The 19,001-nt window shown below is 38.8% G+C and overlaps 1 protein-coding gene across 6 annotated transcripts in view; it reads right to left on the bottom strand.

Moving 5' to 3' along the window:
* Positions 1-19,001, bottom strand: part of ATAD2B (ATPase family AAA domain containing 2B) — a 221,718-nt gene that overhangs the window by 52,400 nt on the left and 150,317 nt on the right. For all 6 annotated transcript variants that reach the window (XR_016229549.1, XR_016229550.1, XM_002710061.6 and 3 more), the window contains one exon: positions 16,381-16,566. Coding sequence is in view for 4 of the 6 variants with exons in the window: in XM_002710061.6 (XP_002710107.1) it covers positions 16,381-16,566 (186 nt within the window). In the remaining 2 variants the exon portion in view is untranslated. The remainder of the gene's footprint in view (positions 1-16,380; positions 16,567-19,001) is intronic.

Below are 19,001 nucleotides of genomic sequence, written 5' to 3'. Positions count from 1 at the left end.
TCTGATTCAAGTTCATTGTTTCTATTATTGTTGTTGTGGGACTTCTTTGTAAGTATGCTGTGGGTGTTGATCCCTTACCAGATACATGATTTGCAAACATTTTCTGCCAATCTGTGGGTTGCTTTTCACTCTACTGAGAGTATTCTTTTTTTTTTTTAAAAAAAGAGACTTTTTTTTTTACTTATTTATTTGAAATGCAGAGCATTAGGGGTATGGGGAAGTAGGACAGACAGGCAGATATCTTTAATCTGCTGGATCAACCCCCAAGGGCCACAACAGTGAATATGACCCAAGTGCTTGGGCCCATGCACCTGCATGGGAGACTCAGAGGAAGCTCCTGGCTCCTGGCTCTGGACTGGCACAGCTCCAGCCACTGCAGCCATTTGGGGAGTGACCAGTGGGCAGAAAACCTCCCTCCATCTCTCTCTCTCTCTGCCTCTGCCTCTTTGTAACTCTGCCTTTCAAATAGATGAATAAATCTTTTTTTAAAAAAAAGAAATACAAAAATTTTTCAGAGTCTGCTTTGTCATTTTCTTTTTTTTAATTTATTTTTGTTTTTAAAGATTTTGTTTGTTTATTTGAGAGGTACAGTTACAGAGGGAGGGAAAGAGAGAGAGAGAGAGAGCGGTCTTCCATTCTGCTGGTTCCCACCCAATAGCTCCAACTGCCAGAGCTGGGCCAATCTGAAGCCAGGAGCTTCCTCGGGGTCTCCCTCTGTGGGTACAGGGGCTCAAACATGTAAGCCATCCTCTACTGCTTTCCTAGGCCATTGCAGAGAGCTGGATTGGAAGAGGAGCAGCCGGGACTAGAACTGACACCCATATGAAATATCAGTGCTGCAGGTGGAGGCTTAGCCTACTACATTATTTTCTTAATGATGTGTTTTAAAGGCTAAAAGTATTTAATTTAAATGAAGTTCACTTTATTAACTTTTTCCTTTTATTTATTATATTATTAGAGCACTTCTCATGCCATATTTTTCTTTCATGTGTCTCTTCCCTCTAAATTAAACTTCTGGAGATCAGTGACTGTCCTTTTTATCTCATTCATTCATTCAACGAAGATTTACTGTACTAGAAAATGTGTGTATGTGTGTGTTTCAGAACCTGTATTAAGCAGTTGGGCATTGTGAATAAAACAGTTAAGAACACAAGCACGACTGTCTAAAAAAAATTCAGACTTCATTAGTACTTTGCACTGCACAGAAAAGGCATTTACTAAATTGTTTGCTGAATAAACTATGGTCTTAACTTGGATATGAAACTCCATTTCTCTGACCACTCATCAATCTTAAGCATCACAATATCCACAAACCATTTCTCTGGAATCTTACAGAATATAGGGGATTTATGGGCATGACCTGTGGAATTGGCTAAAGCTGGGTTCCAATCTTTGCTCTGCAATACTAGCTGTGAAACCCCTGGGCCAGTTACTTTATCCTTTGTTAGCTTCAATGTTTTCATCTTTCAGACAAGAAAATAATAATACTTTTCTTACTGGACAGTTAGAAAAGTTAACTTAAATAGTATATCTAAGTGACTTAATACACAACCTGAAATACAGCTACATAAAAGGCAACAATTCTTTCACTAGTAAAGTCTTGTTTTATCTCAATTTATAAACATATCAAATAAGAATTCTTAGTCCCCAATTTTATATCCCTGCAACCTCTGTAATGGGGAAAATTAATAGTTTGAGAATTCATGTGTCAAAGGGATCACATAAATAAGACCAAGTGTCTGCTAATAATGATAGAATTTAAAAAGAGAGAACAATCCAACACGGGAAGTAGGACACACAGCAGACTCATAGAATGACAAATGCCCTAAGTAGCACTCTGACCTCAGAATCAGCCCTTAAGGCATTCAGATGTGGCTAAAAACCCCTTAAGAGCATCTCAGGCATGAAAAGCCAAGACATGGTAGCAAAAAATGACCTAAATGAAAGATCTCTGTGAGTGAGATCCTGGTGGAAAGAAGGGGCCATCAAAGAAGGAGGTACTTTCTCTGAAGGGAGGAGAGAACTTCTACTTTGATTATGGCCCTGTCTAAATAATGTCACAGTTTGTGAACTCAAAAGGCTTCCATAGCCTTGGCAGCTCATGACAAGAGCCTCGGATGATCGCTGATGACATAAATAAGAGTGTCAATTGTTAAATGAACAACAGGAGTCCCGGTGCTCCTGCTCCCCATGTAGGACCTCTGTCCTTAATGACTTGTACTATGAAAATTAACAGTATAACTAGTCTTCAAACAGTACTTTATACTTTGTGTGTCTGTGTGGGTGCAAACTGTTGAAATCTTTACTTAGTATAGAGTTGATCTTCTGCATATAAAGATAACTAAAAATGAATCTTAATGAAGAATAGGATGGGAGAGGGAGTAGGAGGTGGAACAGGAGTGAGAGTGGGAGGACAGGTATGGGGGGAAGAACCACTATAATCCAAAAACTGTACCTATGAAATTTATATTTATCAAATAAAACCTTTCTAAAAAAAAAGATCAAAAAGTATGGAAAATGAAAGCTAAGAAAGCTTCCCTCGGGTCAACACTACGGTGCAGCAGGTTAAATAGCCACCTACAGTGCAAGCATCCCATATGGGCACCAGTCCTTGGGCCCCTGCCACTCACAAGGGAGAACTAGATGAAGCTCTTCGCTCCTGGCTTCAGCCTGGCCCAGACCCAACCATTGTAGTCATTTGGGGAGTGAACCAGCAGATGAAAGATCTCTCTGTGTGTCACTCAAATAAATAAATCTTTAAAATAAAAAGGGGGGGGGGAGGACAGCACTGTGGCATAGTAGGTAAAGCCTCCACCTGTGGCACCAGCATCCTATATGGGCACCGGTTCAGGTCCCAACTGCTTTTCTTCAGATCCAGCTCTCTGCCTAAGGACTGGAAAAACAATGGATGATGTCCCAAGTCCTTGCACCCTACACTCGTGTGGAAGACACAGAGGAAGCTCCTGGCTTGTGATAGGCCCAGCTCTGGCCATTGGGGCTTTTTGGGTAGTAAACCAGCAGACGAAGACCTTTTTCTCTGTTTCTTCCTCTCTCTGTCTGTAACTCTACCTATCAAATAAACAAATAAAATCTTTAAAAGAAAGAAAAAAGAAAGCTTCCTTTAAATAAAATTCACTTTGTTCAAAAAAAAAAAAAAAATAAGGAGAGACTGGCACTGTGGTACAGTAGGCTAAGCCTCTGCCTGCACCCCAGTATCCCATATGAGTCCTAGTTCGAATCTCAGCTTCTCCACTTCCAATCCAACTCTCTGTTTTTTTTTTTAATCTTTTATTTAATGAATATAAATTTCCAAAGTACGACTCATGTGTTACAATGGCTTCCCCCCCCATACCGTCCCTCCCACCCACAACCCTCCCCTTTCCCACTCCCTCTCCCCTTCCATTCACATCAAGATTCATTTTCGATTATCTTAATATACAGAAGATCAGCTTAGTATACCTTAAGTAAGTATTTCAACAGTTTGCTCCCACACAGAAACATAAAGTGAAAAATAATAGATGATTTTTTTTAAATGATGATGAAATCAGATCAGACCTATTGTCATGTTTAATCCCAGTGAGAGTCAAGTTGGGAATTGATAATTTCTTTCTTTTTTTTTTTTTTTTTTTTTTTTTACAGAAGATCAGTTTAGTGTACATTAAGTAAAGATTTCAGTCGTTTGCACCCCCATAGAAACACAAAGTGAAATATACTGTTTGAGTACTCGTTATAGCATTAAGCCTCAGTGTACAGCACGTTAAGGACAGAGATCCTACATGAGGAGTAAGTGCACAGTGACTCCTGTTGTTGACTTTACCAATTGACACTCCTGTTTATGGCATCAGTAATCTCCCTATGCACCAGTTATGAGTTTCCAAGGCTATGGAAGCCCCTTGAGTTCTATGCCTCCAACTCTCTGTTAATGGCCTGGGAAAGCAGAGGAGAGTGGCCCATATACTTGGACCCCTTTACCTATGTAGGAGACTCAGAAGAAGTTCCTGGCTTTGGCCTGGCACAGACTCTACCTTTGTGGCCATTTGAGGAGTGAACCAGTGGATGGAAGATCTCTCTGTCTCTCCTTCTCTTTGTCTGTAACTCTCCCTCTCAAATTAAAAAAAATAATAGTAACAGGGACCAGAGCTGTGGCGCAGTGAAGCACCTTCCTGCAGTGCAGGCATCCCATATGGGTGCCAGTTCAAGTCCTGGGTGCTCCATTCCAATCCAGCTCTCTGCCATGACCTAGGAAAGCAGTAGAAGATGGACCAAGTACATGGGCTCCTGCACCCCTGCGGAAGACTCGGAAGAGGCTCCTGGCTCCTGCCTTCAGATCAGCTCAGCTCTGGCCACTGTGGCCATTTGGGGAGTGAACAAAAGGATGGAAGACTTCTCCCTCTCTCTCTCTAGCTCTACTTTTCTAAGTAACTCTGTCTTTCAAGTAAATAAAATAAATCTTTAAAAAATAAAAAGCAAACAATTTTTAAATGAAAATATTTTATATACCTTAAAATACTAATACCACTTATTCTCCAAAAATAAGTGTTTAACAACAACAACAACAAAAATCATTGTGAGGCTCTCCCTCCTATTATATTTTAAGAAAAATCATAATTATTTACTATCAAAAAGTTATGATAGGTTCTCTGTATAGAACATCATTCTTCTGGGTTTTCAATGCCCCTACTTCATTTTTCCACTTGAATTTACTGATTTTCTCCTCCCAGGTCCCATATAAACCCAGGGACATAGTATAAAGTACAATATTTAAGATGTTAACTATATGTAACATTTACTTTTCCTCAACATAGTTGAGAAAGTATTTCATTAAAACTCATTTGCAATGCATTGAATTACACCATCTTGAACTGCCCATAATAACTTAATAGCAAAGAAAATACTATTAATATCTTTAGAAACAGAAATGTGCTGGAGCCGGCACTGCGGCATAGTGGGTAAGGCTGCTGCCTGCAGTGCAGGCATCTCAGTTCAAGTCCCAGCTGCTCCACTTACAATCCAGCTCTGTTATGGCCTGGGAAAGCAGTGGAAGATGGCCCAAGTCCTTGGGCCCCTGCACCCATGTGGGAGACCCAGAGGAAGCTCCTGGCTCCCGGCTTCTGGCTTCAGATCGGCACAATTCCAGCCATTGCAGCCAACTGGGGAGTGGGCCAGCAGATGGAGGACCTCTCTCTCTGCCTCTCCTTCTCTCTCTGTGTAACACTGAGTTTCAAATAAATAAATAAATCTTTAAAAAAGATAAAGAAACAGAAATGTGATGATTCTGGCCAACATTTGATTTCCTTTCTGCAAATATCTCTACTTCTACCTGCTTCCTCCCTTAAATATATTTTTCTGTTCTCCTGAACAAAAATAACTTAAAGTTTCCATACATCTCTACTAAAATCTCCCAACTATCCTCATAGACAGTTTACATACGTAATTTATTCACACTATATTTTTGCAGAAAAGGAATGAGGTTTATCAGGGAGTACTTAAAGACTATGTTGTGATTCAACTGTTAGTCCCTCTCTTTCATGAAATAAACTTGGAGTCAGTCCAATGTACAAGCACTGTGCCAAGACCCGTAGAAGTCAAGACTGGTTAGACATTCTCATCTCCTCAAAGGGTCTGTGGTCCAGATCAAAAGTTCACAAACATTTTTGTATCAGGGGCTTCTTAAATTCTTTTTTTTTTTTAATTAATTTTATTTATTTGAAAGACAGAGTTACAGAGAGAGGTAGAGACAGAGAGAGAGAGAGGTCTTCCATCCACTGGTTCATTCCCCAGATGGCCGCAATGGTTGGAGCTGCACCCCTGTGCCTTCTTAAATTCTTAAAAATTACTAAGGATCCCGGGTCGGTGCTGTGGCTCACTTGGTTAATCCTCCGCCTTGAGGCGCCAGCATCCCATATGGGTGCCGGGTTCTAGTCTCAGTTGCTCCTCTTCCAGTCCAGCTCTCTGCTGTGGCCTGGGAGGGCAGTGGAGGATGGCCCAAGTGCCTGGGCCCCTGCACCTGCATGGGAGACCAGGAAGAAGCACCTGGCTCCTGGCTCCTGGCACCAGATCGATGCAGCACCGGCCGTAGTGGCCATTTGGGGGGTGAACTAACGGAAGGAAGACCTTTCTGTCTGTCTCTCTCTCTCTCTCTCACTGTCTATAACTCTACCTTTCAAATAAATAAGTAAAAAATAAAATAAAATAAAAATTACTAAGGATCCCAAAATTTTTTTTTTATGCAGGCTCTGTCACTATTTATGTATCAAAACTCAGGACATTTTAAAAATGAGCTCATTACATATTAACATTTAAAAGTATATTCTTTTGAAAAATATATTTTTCCAAAAATATAACTTAGAATAAAAGATACATAAAATAGAAAATAAAATTTAGTGAGAAAGTGGCAGTATTTTACATTCTTCAAATTTCTGTAATGTCTAGCTTGATGGAAGACAACTGGATCTTACATCTGCTTCTGCATTCAATCTGTTGCAAAATGTTGTTTTGATGGAAGAATATGAGAAAACGTCATATTTAAGAGCAGACATGTAGTTGGAAAGGAAAGAACTTGAAAATCCTCTGAAAAGGCCTTGGGGGACCCATAGGGGTCTATGTACCACATTTTGCTCTCAGCTGGTCTAGACCAATAATTTCTAAAATTTTTAAATCAAATACATCGTCAGTAAAAAAAAATCTGAAAATATTCTTTCTAGTATATGCAAATTTACTTAAATATATTATGCAAATATAATATTTTCATTTTAAATATATTCACAAAATATTTAAGATAATATGAATAAAATGTATATAAATTTTAATCTTTTCCCAGTATCCCAATGTCCTGTCCGAGTATAAATTTATTTTGAGGACTGGACTAGAGCGGGGGCAGGGTATAGGAGGGGAAACATTAACAAGAGAATATCAAAAGGGCTCTAAAACAATGACAAATTCTTTTGGGGTTTTCTGCTATCTTTAAATGAATATTTAATTACATATTTGAAAGGCAGAATGACTCAGGGAGTAGGTGAGGGGAAGAAATCTTTCATCTGCTGGTTACTCCCCAAATGCTAACAACAGCTGGGCCTGGGGCACGCCAAAGCCAGGAGCCAGGAACTCCAGCACTGAGCCATCATCTACTGCCTCCCATGCACATTAACAGGAACTGGTCGGGAAGCAAACGAGCCAGGACCTGAATTACACACTCCCATATGGGACTTGGAATCCCAAGGAGCAGGCTTTACTACAATGCCTGCCTCATGGGTTTTCTTCTACTTTTATAAAAATGGTACAGGACCAGCACTGTGCCACAGTGAGTTAAAGCTCCAGTCTTCAGTGCTGGCATCCCATATGGGTGCCGGTTTGAGACCCAGCTGCTCCACTTACAATCCAGCTCTCTGCTGTGGTCTGGGAAAGCAGCAGAAGATGGCCCAAGTGCTTGGGCCCCTGCACCCACGTGGCAGACTCAGAAGAAGCGCCTGGCTCCTGGCTTTGGATTAGCACAGCTCTGGCCATTGCAGCCATCTGAGGAGTGAACTAGTGGAAAGAAGACTTTCTCTCTCTCTCTCTCTCTCTCTCTGCCTCTGTCTCTCTGTAACTCTGCCTTTCAACTAAAAATAAATAAATAAATCTTTTTTTTAAAAAAAGGGTACATATTTTTTTCTTTCATCTCTGAATAACTGGCTTATTATTTGATTAAGACACTAGTATTTATTACAGAAGACTTTGAAAAGACAATTTAAAAATCAATATAACCTTAATGCACAAAGAAAATTACTATTTTTCTTTTTTGGACAGGTAGAATTACAGTCAGAGAGAGAGACAGACAGACAGAGAGAAAGGTCTTCTTTCCATTGCTTTACTCCCCAAATGGTTGCTACGGCCGGCGCTGCACCAATCTGAAGCCAGGAGCCAGGTGCTTCCTCCTGGTCTCCCATGCTGGTGCAGGGGCCCAAGCACTTGGACCATCCTCCACTGCCCTCCCAGGCCACAGCAGAGAGCTGGACTGGAAAAGGAGCAACCGGGACTAGAACCCGGCGCCCATATGGGATGCCAGCGCCACAAGGTGGAGGATTAACCAAGTGAGCCACGGCGCCGGCCAAGATAATTACTATTAGCATCCATGAATATGCCTCCATTTACCACTTTATAAGTTGGAATAATATCATGCATATAAGCATCTTTAAACAACATATTTAAATATCTTTTTCATGACATTAAATGTTTTCTACACTAATATTTTTAAAATTTTTATTAATATATTTGTCTTATTTGAAAGAGACAGAGAAGAGAGCTCCCATCTGCTGGTCTACTCTTTGAATACACACAACAGCCAGGGTTGGATCAGGCTGAAACCAGCGGCCAGGCAATCAACCCTGGTCTCCCATGTAGGTGGCAGGGACTCAACTATTTGAGCCATCACCTAGTGTCTCCCAGGGTGAACATTAGTAGGAAGCAAGAATTAGGAGTGGAGCTAGAACTCAAAACCAGGTACTCCAACACAGGGTGTGGGTTTTCCAAGCTGCTTCTTAACTGCTAAGCCAACCTCCAGTATCTGCATCAATATTTTTAATGGTCTCATTGTGTTTCATGGAATGAATCTACCATAACTTAACCAATTCCAAATTTTTATTTATTTATTTATTTACATTTTATTTGAAAGGCAGAAAGATAAAGACAGAAAGACAAAGAGAGATGTTCCATCCTCTGGTTTACTCTCTAAATGCCCACAATAGTCAGGCCAAAGTCAGTAGCTCAGAATTCAACCTGGGTCACCCACATGGGTGGCAGGGACCAAAATATCTGAGCCCTACCTTCCAGGGTGTATATTAGCAGGGAGGTAGATTAAAAGCTAAGTAACTGGGACTTGAACCAGGTACTCCAATATGGATTGTGGGTTCCCAAACAACAACTTAACCACCGTGCCAAATGCTTGCCCCTATGGAGCATTTAGATACTTTTTCACCAATGAAAAGAAGGTATAATAAAGGCAGGTACTGTGGCAGAGCAGGTTAAGCTGCCACTTGGGACACCTGCATCCCATATCAGAGTGCCAGGGACCAGGTCCCACCTCATCTTCTCATGCAGCTTCATGCTAACACACATCCAGGGAAGCAGTATGTGATGGTCCAAGGACATGGATCCCTGCCACCCACATGAAAGACCTGGACTGAGTTTCAAGCTACTGGTTTCGGCCTGACCCAGCCCGGGCAGTTACAGGCATTTTGGGAAAGAACCAACAAATGGAAGAGATCTTTTTCTCTTTTACTCTGCCTTTCAAATAAATAAATTTTAGAAAAAAGGTATGAGAAATATCCCCCATCCCCCCATAGTTTATGCTGTATTTTTTATATTTATCTATAAAAATTATTCAGGTAATTACCCATAAAATATATTGCTGAGTCAAAATGTATATACATATTTAAGGCTATGATAATGGGTTGCCTGGAGATAGCTTTTTCAATGGTTGTCTTTTATATATATATATATACACACACACACACACACACACACACCTACTTTACAGGTTAAAAAACCTGTATATTACTGTTAATTTAATTTCTTTATTAAATATTCTTAAATAAACTATAGTAACCAGCCATTTATTTGAGAATTATTTAGTTTTGTTTACTTCATTTGTTCATCAATTTGCTAACCTATATGGTCTGCAATTCTCTATACTATTCATTCACTCACTAAATATTTATCAATATGTACTATGTATTGTAGAATACTACCTCAGCTTGTGGTCTAAAGAAAGCAACCATTCAAATGGCAAAGCTGATATTAAAATACAAGGTTAGGGGCTGGCATTGTGGCATAATGGTTTAAGCTGCCGCCTGTGATGCCAGCATCCCACATGGGTGCTAGTTTGAGACTTAATTACTCCACTTCCACTCCAGCTTCCTGCCAATGCACCCAGGAAGGCAGCAGCAAGCAGATGGCCCAAGTGCTTGGGCCCCTGTACCTACACAGGAGACTCGTAAGAGGCTCAGGGCTCCTGGCTTCAGCCTGGCACAACCCCAGTCATTGCAGCCATTTGTGGAATGTACCAGCTGATGGAAAGTCAGTCTCTCTCTCCCTCCCTCCCTCCCTCCCTCTCTATCCCTCTCTTGCTCCCTCCCTCTGTCTTTCAAATAAATAAAAAATCATTTAAAATAAAAAAAATAAAATGTAAGTCTCAGAGGCAGAGGAATATTTTTTATGAATTAGTGAAAAACAGTAGTTTTGAGAGGATTTTTCACAATATTCACCCCACAAATATGTATTTCTGTGGTTCACTTTAGTAGCTACTTGATTAACGAGTGGTTAGAACACAGAAGTCAAAAGAGAAAAAAAAGAGCTAAAATTTCAGGATTCAAATCTAATCTATTTTTAACATAACGCTAATATATTTTAGCTAATAATTAGGGTTACTGGGAAACAAATAATTCACTAAAAATTATGATAATAATATACCACACTGAAAATGTGTATAATGCAATGTTAGCTTTAAAATACTAAGCCAACAGTAAAATCATACATGCATATGTACAATACATGTAAGCAAAATAAATAATGCTATATCAAGAAGAAAGTTCACAAGACTTATACATTTTTTGAACTCCTTATGGGGGAAATTTTAAGGAAATTAATATTCCTAACTAAAACTCTTAATTATTCCTTTCTTCTCTTTCTTTATATAAAATTATATTAAACCAAAAAAACCTAGTTGATACAGAGGACCTAACCTGCAAAAGTAGCTCCTTGGTTATGACCAGGTTCAGTCCATCCTTCTACATCACCTGCAACTGCTCTCTGACTTCATAACACTAACACCCAACATTTTATAGCTCCATGATTTCCAAAACAGACTCATTTATTGTCTTATACCAACATTTTGTCTGCCACTATCTACATTTGTACATAAAAACAAGCTATCCTAGGTTCAAATATTTATCCAAAATGGAAAGACTGGTAAGTCAATACCTTGGTTTTCTGAGTCTTACTATACACAGTATTCCATTCAACTTTATTGCCCTCTATGGTAATAAACATTTTGATGAACAGTCTTCAGATACTTTCAGAAATTGAATAATCAAAAATGAATTACTCTACATTTAATATACTTTCCTTACAAGAGCAGTAAATTCTACAAGTCCATTTTAGCAAGATAGCCAATGAAAGCACAAAAGAACTCAGTAAACAAATAACTTAATCATAAAATCTTATATACTCAAGATCTAGTGGCTGTGACTCAGAGGACCTAAGGGGAGAGCAAGGTCGCCCACCGCGTGGAAGCTGAGCCGCGGGAGCCGCCAGGGCCGCTGGACCCGCCACAGCCTCAGAGTCTGCGCGCCAGCGCTGGAAGGGGAGGTGAGCTAAAAACCTCTCGGTAACCCGAGACATTGGCAGGGAAAGGCAGAAAAAGCCTGCAGAGAACAAGGCCTGAAACCCCATTGGGGAAAGTTCACCAGGCTGGATGGAGGAGAGAAAAAATCGAATAAATAAGGGGAACCTGCACGGACATTTAGCCTCTCTTTCCACTCACCTTACAAAGCTGAGCAAGACAAAGGGCAGGCGCCATTTTACATAAGTAAAGCAGTGCACGCCATTTTGCATATGTAAAGCGGGTGTCTCTCATTAGCCAAGCAGAAAAACCTGACTCTGGTAAGCAAACGAATACCCACAGGGGCCAGATTTCATACATCAACTACTCTCAATTCCACTCAGCTGTGTGGAATTACGTCCCAACTGAGTCAAAAAAAAAAAAAAAAGAGAGAGAGAGAGAGCAGAGCGAGCCAGAGAACAATCAGGGTGAATCACCTTTGGCACACCCTTAACCCTGTAGAACCAGAGCTCTCTGGCCACACCCATCACAGCCTCTAAAAATCCATCAAAAGCAGACAGTCCTCTTAATCTAGAGTCACAGTATAATGAGAAAAAAAAAAACAAAGAATATCTCCAATATGACAAACAAACGCAAAAGCCAAGGTAACAAGAACAAGGAAGACACTATGACGCCCCCAAATGAAATAGACAACCCAATTCAAGATTATGAAGATGATGAGATAGAAGAAATGCAAGAAGCAGATCTCAAAAAATTGATAAGAAGTTCTCAAAAACAAATTCTCGAACTACAGAAATCCTTAATGGACAAGATAGAAAATCTCTCTCGTGAAAATGAAATATTAAGGAGGAATCAAAATGAAATGAAACAACTAGCAGAAAATGAAACAACTGTGATAGTGATGAGAAATCATAATGAAGTGAAGAATTCAATAGATCAAATGACAAACACATTAGAGAGCCTTAAAAACAGAATGGGTGAACCAACGGCAAAGGAAGACCTTTCTCTCTGTCTCTCTCTCTCTCTCACTGTCCTCTCTGCCTGTCAAAAAAAAATTAAAAAAAAAAAAAAAACAGAATGGACGAAGCAGAAGAGAGAATATCAGGCTTAGAAGACAGAGCACAGGAAAATATACAATCAAACCAAAGAAGAGAAGAGGAACTAAGAAATCTAAAAAATATTGTCGGGAATCTTCAGGATACTATTAAAAAACCCAACATTCGGGTTCTAGGAGTTCCTGAAGGCATGGAGAGGGAGAAAGGATTAGAAGGCCTTTTTAGTGAGATATTAGCAGAAAATTTCCCAGGTTTGGAGAAGGACAGAGACATCCTAGTACAGGAAGCTCATAGAACCCGTAATAAACATGACCAAAAGAGATCCTCACCACGACACGTCGTAATTAAACTCACCACAGTGAAACATAAAGATCCTAAAATGTGCAAGAGAGAAACGTCAGATTACTCTCAGAGGATCTCCAATCAGACTCACAGCTGACTTCTCATCAGAAACCCTACAAGCTAGGAGGGAATGGTGAGAGGTAGTCCAAGTACTAAGTTAAAAGACACAGATTGGCTGATTGGCTTAAGGAACAAAACCCATCTATTTGCTGCTTACAAGAAACACATCTTTCCAATAAAGATCCATACAGACTGAAAGTGAAAGGCTGGAAAAAGATATACCATGCCAACAGAAATGAAAAAAGAACGGGCGTAGCCATCTTAATATTGGACAACATAAACTTTACCACAAAAACTGTTAGGAGAGACAAAGAGGGGCACTATATAATGATTAAGGGATCAATTCAACAGGAAGATATAACGATTATCAATGTATATGCACCTAATTACAGGGCACCGGTTTATTTAAAATATTTGTTAAGGGACTTAAAGGGAGACTTAGACCCCAATACAACAGTACTGGGGGACTTCAATACCCCACTCTCAGATCAACAGGACAGAAGATCAACAAGGAGACAGTAGATTTAAATGACACTATAGCCCAAATGGATCTAACAGATATCTACAGAACTTCTCATCCTACACAGAAAGCATTTACATTCTTTTCAGCAGTACATGGAACCTTCTCTAGGATTGACCACATACTAGGCCATAAAGCAAGTCTCAGCAAATTCAAAAGAATTAGAATCATACCATGCAGCTTCTCAGACCATAAAGGAATGAAGTTGGAAATTAGCAACTCAGGAATCCCTACAGCATATGCAAACGCAACATCAAAACAAAAAACCCACTTAAGAGATGGGCCAAGGACTTCAATAGACATTTTTCAAAAGAGGAAATCCAAATGGCCAACAGACACATGAAAAAATGTTCAAGATCACTAGCAATCAGGGAAATACAAATCAAAACCACAATGAGATTTCACCTCACCCCGGTTAGAATGGCTCACATTCAGAAATCTACCAACAATAGATGCTGGAGAGGATGTGGGGGAAAAGGGACACTAACCCACTGTTGTTGGGAATGCAAACTGGTTAAGCCACTATGGAAGTCAGTCTGGAGATTCCTCAGAAACCTGAATATAACCCTACCAATTCAACCCAGCCCTCCCACTCCTTGGAATTTACCCAAAGGAAATTAAATTGGCAAACAAAAAAGCTATCTGCATCTTAATGTTTACTGCAGCTCAATTCACAATAGCTAAGACCTGGAACCAACCCAAATGCCCATCAACAGTAGACTGGATAAAGAAATTATGGGACATGTACTCTATAGAATACTATACAGCAGTCAAAAACAACGAAATCTGGTCATTTGCAACAAGATGGAGGAATTTGGAAAACATCATGCTGAGCAAATTAAGCCAGTCCCAAAGGGACAAATATCATATGTTCTCCTGATTGGTGACAACTAACTGAGCACCAAAGGGGAAACTTGTTGAAGTGAAATGGACACTATGAGAAACAGTGACCTGATCAGCTCTTGTCCTGATTGTTGATGTACAATGTAATACTTTATCCATTTTAGTATTTTCTCTTTGTTTTGTTCTAGTACTCTTGGTTGAACTCTGTAATTAACACACAATTATTCTTAGGTATTTAAATTTTAACTGAAAAGTGATCCCTGTTAGGAATGTGGAAAGCATTATGCTGAGTGAAATAAGCCAGTCCCAAAGGGACAAATACCATATGTTCTCCCTGATTGGTGACAACTAACTGAGCACCAAAAAGGAAACCTGTTAAAGTGAAATGAACACTATGAGAAACGGTGACTTGATCAGCCCTTACCCTGACTGTTGATGAACAACTTAATACGTTATCCCTCTTAGTATTTTTTTGTTTATTTGTTCTACTTAATACTTTTGGTTGAATACTGTAATCAATACACAGTTATTCTCAAGTGTTGAAACTTAACTGAAAAGTGATCACTGTTAAATATAAGAGTGGGAATAAGAGAGGGAAGAGATGTGCAATTCGGGACATGCTCAAGCTGACTTATCTCAAACGGTTGAGTTAGAAACATACCAGGGGACTCCAATTCAATCCCATCAAGGTGGCATGTACCAATGCCATCTCACTAGTCCCAGTGATCAATTTCTGTTCACAATTGATCATAATGATAGGACTAAGAGCCAAAGGGAGCACATACACAAGACTAGTGTCTGCAAATACTAGCTGATAGAATAAAAAAGGGAGAGAATGATCCAACATGGGAAGCGAGATACACAGCAGACCCATAGAATGGCAGATGTCCTAAACAGCACTCTGGCCTCAGAATCAGCCCTTAAGGCATTTGGATCTGGCTGAAAAGCCCATGAGAGTATTACAGGCATGGAAAGCCAAAACACTCTGGCAAAAAAAAAAAAAAAAAAACAAAACCAAACCTACATGAAAGATCTCCACGAGTGAGATCCCAGTGGAAAGAACAGGTCAAGGTACCTTTCTCTGAAGGGAGGAGAGAACTTCTACTTTGACAACGACCTTGTCTAGATATGATCAGAGTGGGTGAACTCAAAAGGCTTCCATAGCCTTGGCGACTCATGACAAGAGCCTAGGGTGATTACTGATGCCATAAACAAGAGTGTCAACTTGTTAAGTCAACAGCAGGAGTCACTTTGCACTTACTCCTCATGTAGGATCTCTGTCCTTAATGTGCTGTACATTGTGATTTAATGCTATAACGAGTACTCAAACAGTATTTTTCACTTTGTGTTTCTATGTGGGTGCAAACTGTTGAAATCTTTACTTAATATATGCTAAACTGATCTTCTGTATATAAAGAGAATTGAAAATGAATCTTGATGTGAATGGAAGGGGGGAGGGAGAGGGAAAAGGGGAGGGAGAGGGAAAGGGGAGGGTTGCGGGTGGGAGGGAAGTTATGGGGGGGCATTATAATCCATAAGCTGTACTTTGGAAATTTATATTCATTAAATAAAAGTTTAAAAAAATTTTTTTTAAATCTTATATACTCAAGCTTTGTAACACTGGAAAAATACAAATCTTTTATGTGAACATCATTCCTACTGTGTCTCCTAGATAAAATATTTCTAAGTGTTTCTGAAGGAGACTATCTGAAGGCCCAATATGCTTGGGGTGTTAATATAATGTTCTAAAAATCAGCTTCTTTCACATGAGTTATGTGGTAACTTTTGCTGAAATCAACTGTAATTCTACTTTTGCTTTAAACTCAAAAACTAAATTTCATATTTGAAAAACAGGCATATTAGTAATAATATTCAACTTAACATGATGCTACCAATGAAAGAGTTGAAATGGGTGAGAAGGATAATTATAATGGGATGGGTGACAAGACAGCTAAGATTTCCTTGGAATGTACTATATATAAGGATGTCAGATTCTATTCTAATCATTAATTATCTAAATCTTCCCAGCAACACTGAATAAGACATGACTATTATATCAAAAAAGAAACTGAAAGTTAAAAGATTAAATAACTTTCCTACATTACAAGGCTAGTAAAACAGTACAACCCAGATCTCAATTCTGATGGTATGATTTTACACTAACTAAAATACATTCAGCTTATAAGACCAACTATTTAAAAGTAATATAATTAAGAAAGATATACTATTTAATTAGTTCTTACCTCTTCAGGCAGTTCACTGTACATGGTTTCAGAGGTAGACAATAAAAATATAGGTGAAAATGATGGTATGTCTTGTAGCAATGTCAGAAAAGTTGCTCTCACAGTTTCACTGACAGCTTCCCACCAATCACCAATGTGAGGCATGTAAACAATACTTGGTACTGTTCTTCGAGCTTCACGAAAAATCTAATTAAAGAAAGAATCCAAATTAACAAACTCAAATTGTTCATTCTAAAGTCTACCTAGTAACCCCCAAATGTATGAAACCTGTCAGGCCTATACTGTCATTAGTTTTAGCTTCCAAATTTAAGCTCTTCAAGATACAATGCACAAGCCTTCTATCTAACCCTTGCCTCACGGAGGGGAAGGAGCATTTCTTTTTACGATTTTATTCTTTTTCAGTATATATTAATAGGATAAAGGTATCAAATTGCTCTACTTAACTATCGTGTACAGATAATAAAGTAAAACACCATTAGAAAATACACTTCAGATAAAGAGATATACATGCACCTATATTCACCCATGTTAGAGAGAGACCAGGAACCTTTTAAACAGAAGAAAAGGACAATGTGGTTTACATATATAAGCCCATGGCCTAAAAAGAATCACTCCACATATGAATCAAATAGATATCTTAATCAAGATGTATCACCCTGCAACTTGAAATCAATGAGCCACTTGCTGAATCACTTACTCAACTTCCCCCATCACCTTAGTTCAATCTTTCATAAAACAGTCACAAATATTCTTACTTCTCTAAAGCACAATAAATAAATTAGCAAAAATCTCTGCGATACCTCCATTGTCAGAAAATACAATGAGCTTGAAAATGAAGTACTCGTAAGGTGTTAAAAGAGAGAATCCTAATCACAGCTTCAATGGCATTCTGCCAACACACACCAGTAAGGACAAGGTTGGCTATTAGTAAGCTGCAAGCAGAGCTACCATCCTTTACATATGAGTCCACAGCTCAACAGCCCATCAGCCAATTCTCACTTGTTAATATGACATCTCTTCATTATTTTTTAACAAGGTTAGGTATAAACGTAAAAATCTGACTACATTTCTTCAATCTAATTTGATAATTCTATCCCTAAAATTCTCTACTTATTTTCTCTTATTTTGTATACAATTCTGTTAGCCTATCTGTTGCATAAGATACAGAAATAAGAATCTAACATTTAAAATGATTGGGATTATCAGAAAATTTCCTAAAAATAAAAAGATTATTTTTCTTTAATGAGTAAAATTTATCAGTTGCATGAATTTTTAAATAATACATTTTATACAGCTTTAAACCTCCTGTGCAAAATCAAATGCATTGCCAATAGTAAACCAGATGAAAGAGACTCAAAACTCTTCCCTAAAATTGGAAGAAATGTCTATATTGCAACCACTCACATCAAATGTAATATTTGCATATCCACCAATCCAGAACATTGAACAGGACAGCTCCTTCAGGAGTCTCAAATTTAGACCTACATTGCAAACAGGCACAAACCTATCCAGGATCTTGAAAATCCAGGGATTTTTTTCCCCCCAAAAGTACTTTTATAAAATTCATACAAGAAAAATCAGTATAAATATTGGCAAAAGGAAGGAGCCACACAGGAGCACAAAGGCTACTAAAGCATTTGTTTCAAAAAAAAAAAAATTCATGCCACATAAATCAGGCATAGTATGTGGAATACAGGGACCAACTCCTTCGCTGCTTTCCAATTCCCCACTCTGCTGATAAAACTTGGGAGGGAGAGTCAGCCAGGAGAGAGAGGTGACCACCTGAAAAAGACTGAGCCGCAACTTACTGAGAAACCTCACAAAACTAACCATCTGATCCAGCCATGCAAGCTGCCACATGCCCAGGGCGCAAGAGAGATGAGAAAACATGCCTTCTTGAAAAATGAATTTTTGCCTTTCATTCTAGTACTTCTAGGTTAGGTTCTCTAGGAACACGTGTTGAGAGCATCTAGCTCATTATGAAGTATCAGAAAGGATGGGAACAGCATCAGAGAATTGAGGGATATTAAGAACTTTACAGAGTCAGAAGTTAAATACCACAGAACTGCAAGTGTTCCACAGTATTTGCAAGGCTGAACTAGATACAAGCACCACCAGATATGAACAAATTGGGGCCTTTATTTCTTTTCATCTAATCCCCTCAAAATTAACAGATTAATGATATTCTATAGACCTTGCTATTTCCAAAGCCTTTAGAAAAATATCCTTGGTAAAATTTTTAAATTATATTTAAAAACCCAGAAGGGGGAAAAAAATCAGACAACTCTTAAGTTAAATACAGAAAAGTAAAAAGGCTTATTAGGCTTTCTGATTCACGAGTGTATAATTACATGAATTGAGAAATAACCTGACTACATCAGATACCAATATTTGGGAATACTTATAATTTTTCTCCTAAGCCCTTAGGGGGGAACCATGCTTAATTTCTAGAAAAAAATTAAAAAGCACTACCAAAACAAGTTTTCTTTTTGATGCCTTACTCCATATTATCTTAAAATATTAAAACTTTGCTGTTTTCTTTAAATACTCAACCTACCTGTTCTAATCCCCCAGTTTTCTTTCCTAATGAAAATTCAGAAGAAATTGAATCTGAGAAGAGC

This window comes from Oryctolagus cuniculus, chromosome 2, assembly GCF_051225735.1.
Source record: "Oryctolagus cuniculus isolate XC-2025 breed Fujian yellow rabbit chromosome 2, ASM5122573v1, whole genome shotgun sequence".
In the NCBI taxonomy this organism is placed as follows: domain Eukaryota; kingdom Metazoa; phylum Chordata; class Mammalia; order Lagomorpha; family Leporidae; genus Oryctolagus; species Oryctolagus cuniculus.
Note: the sequence above shows the minus strand (reverse complement) of the source record. Positions and strands in the feature narration are given on the sequence as shown.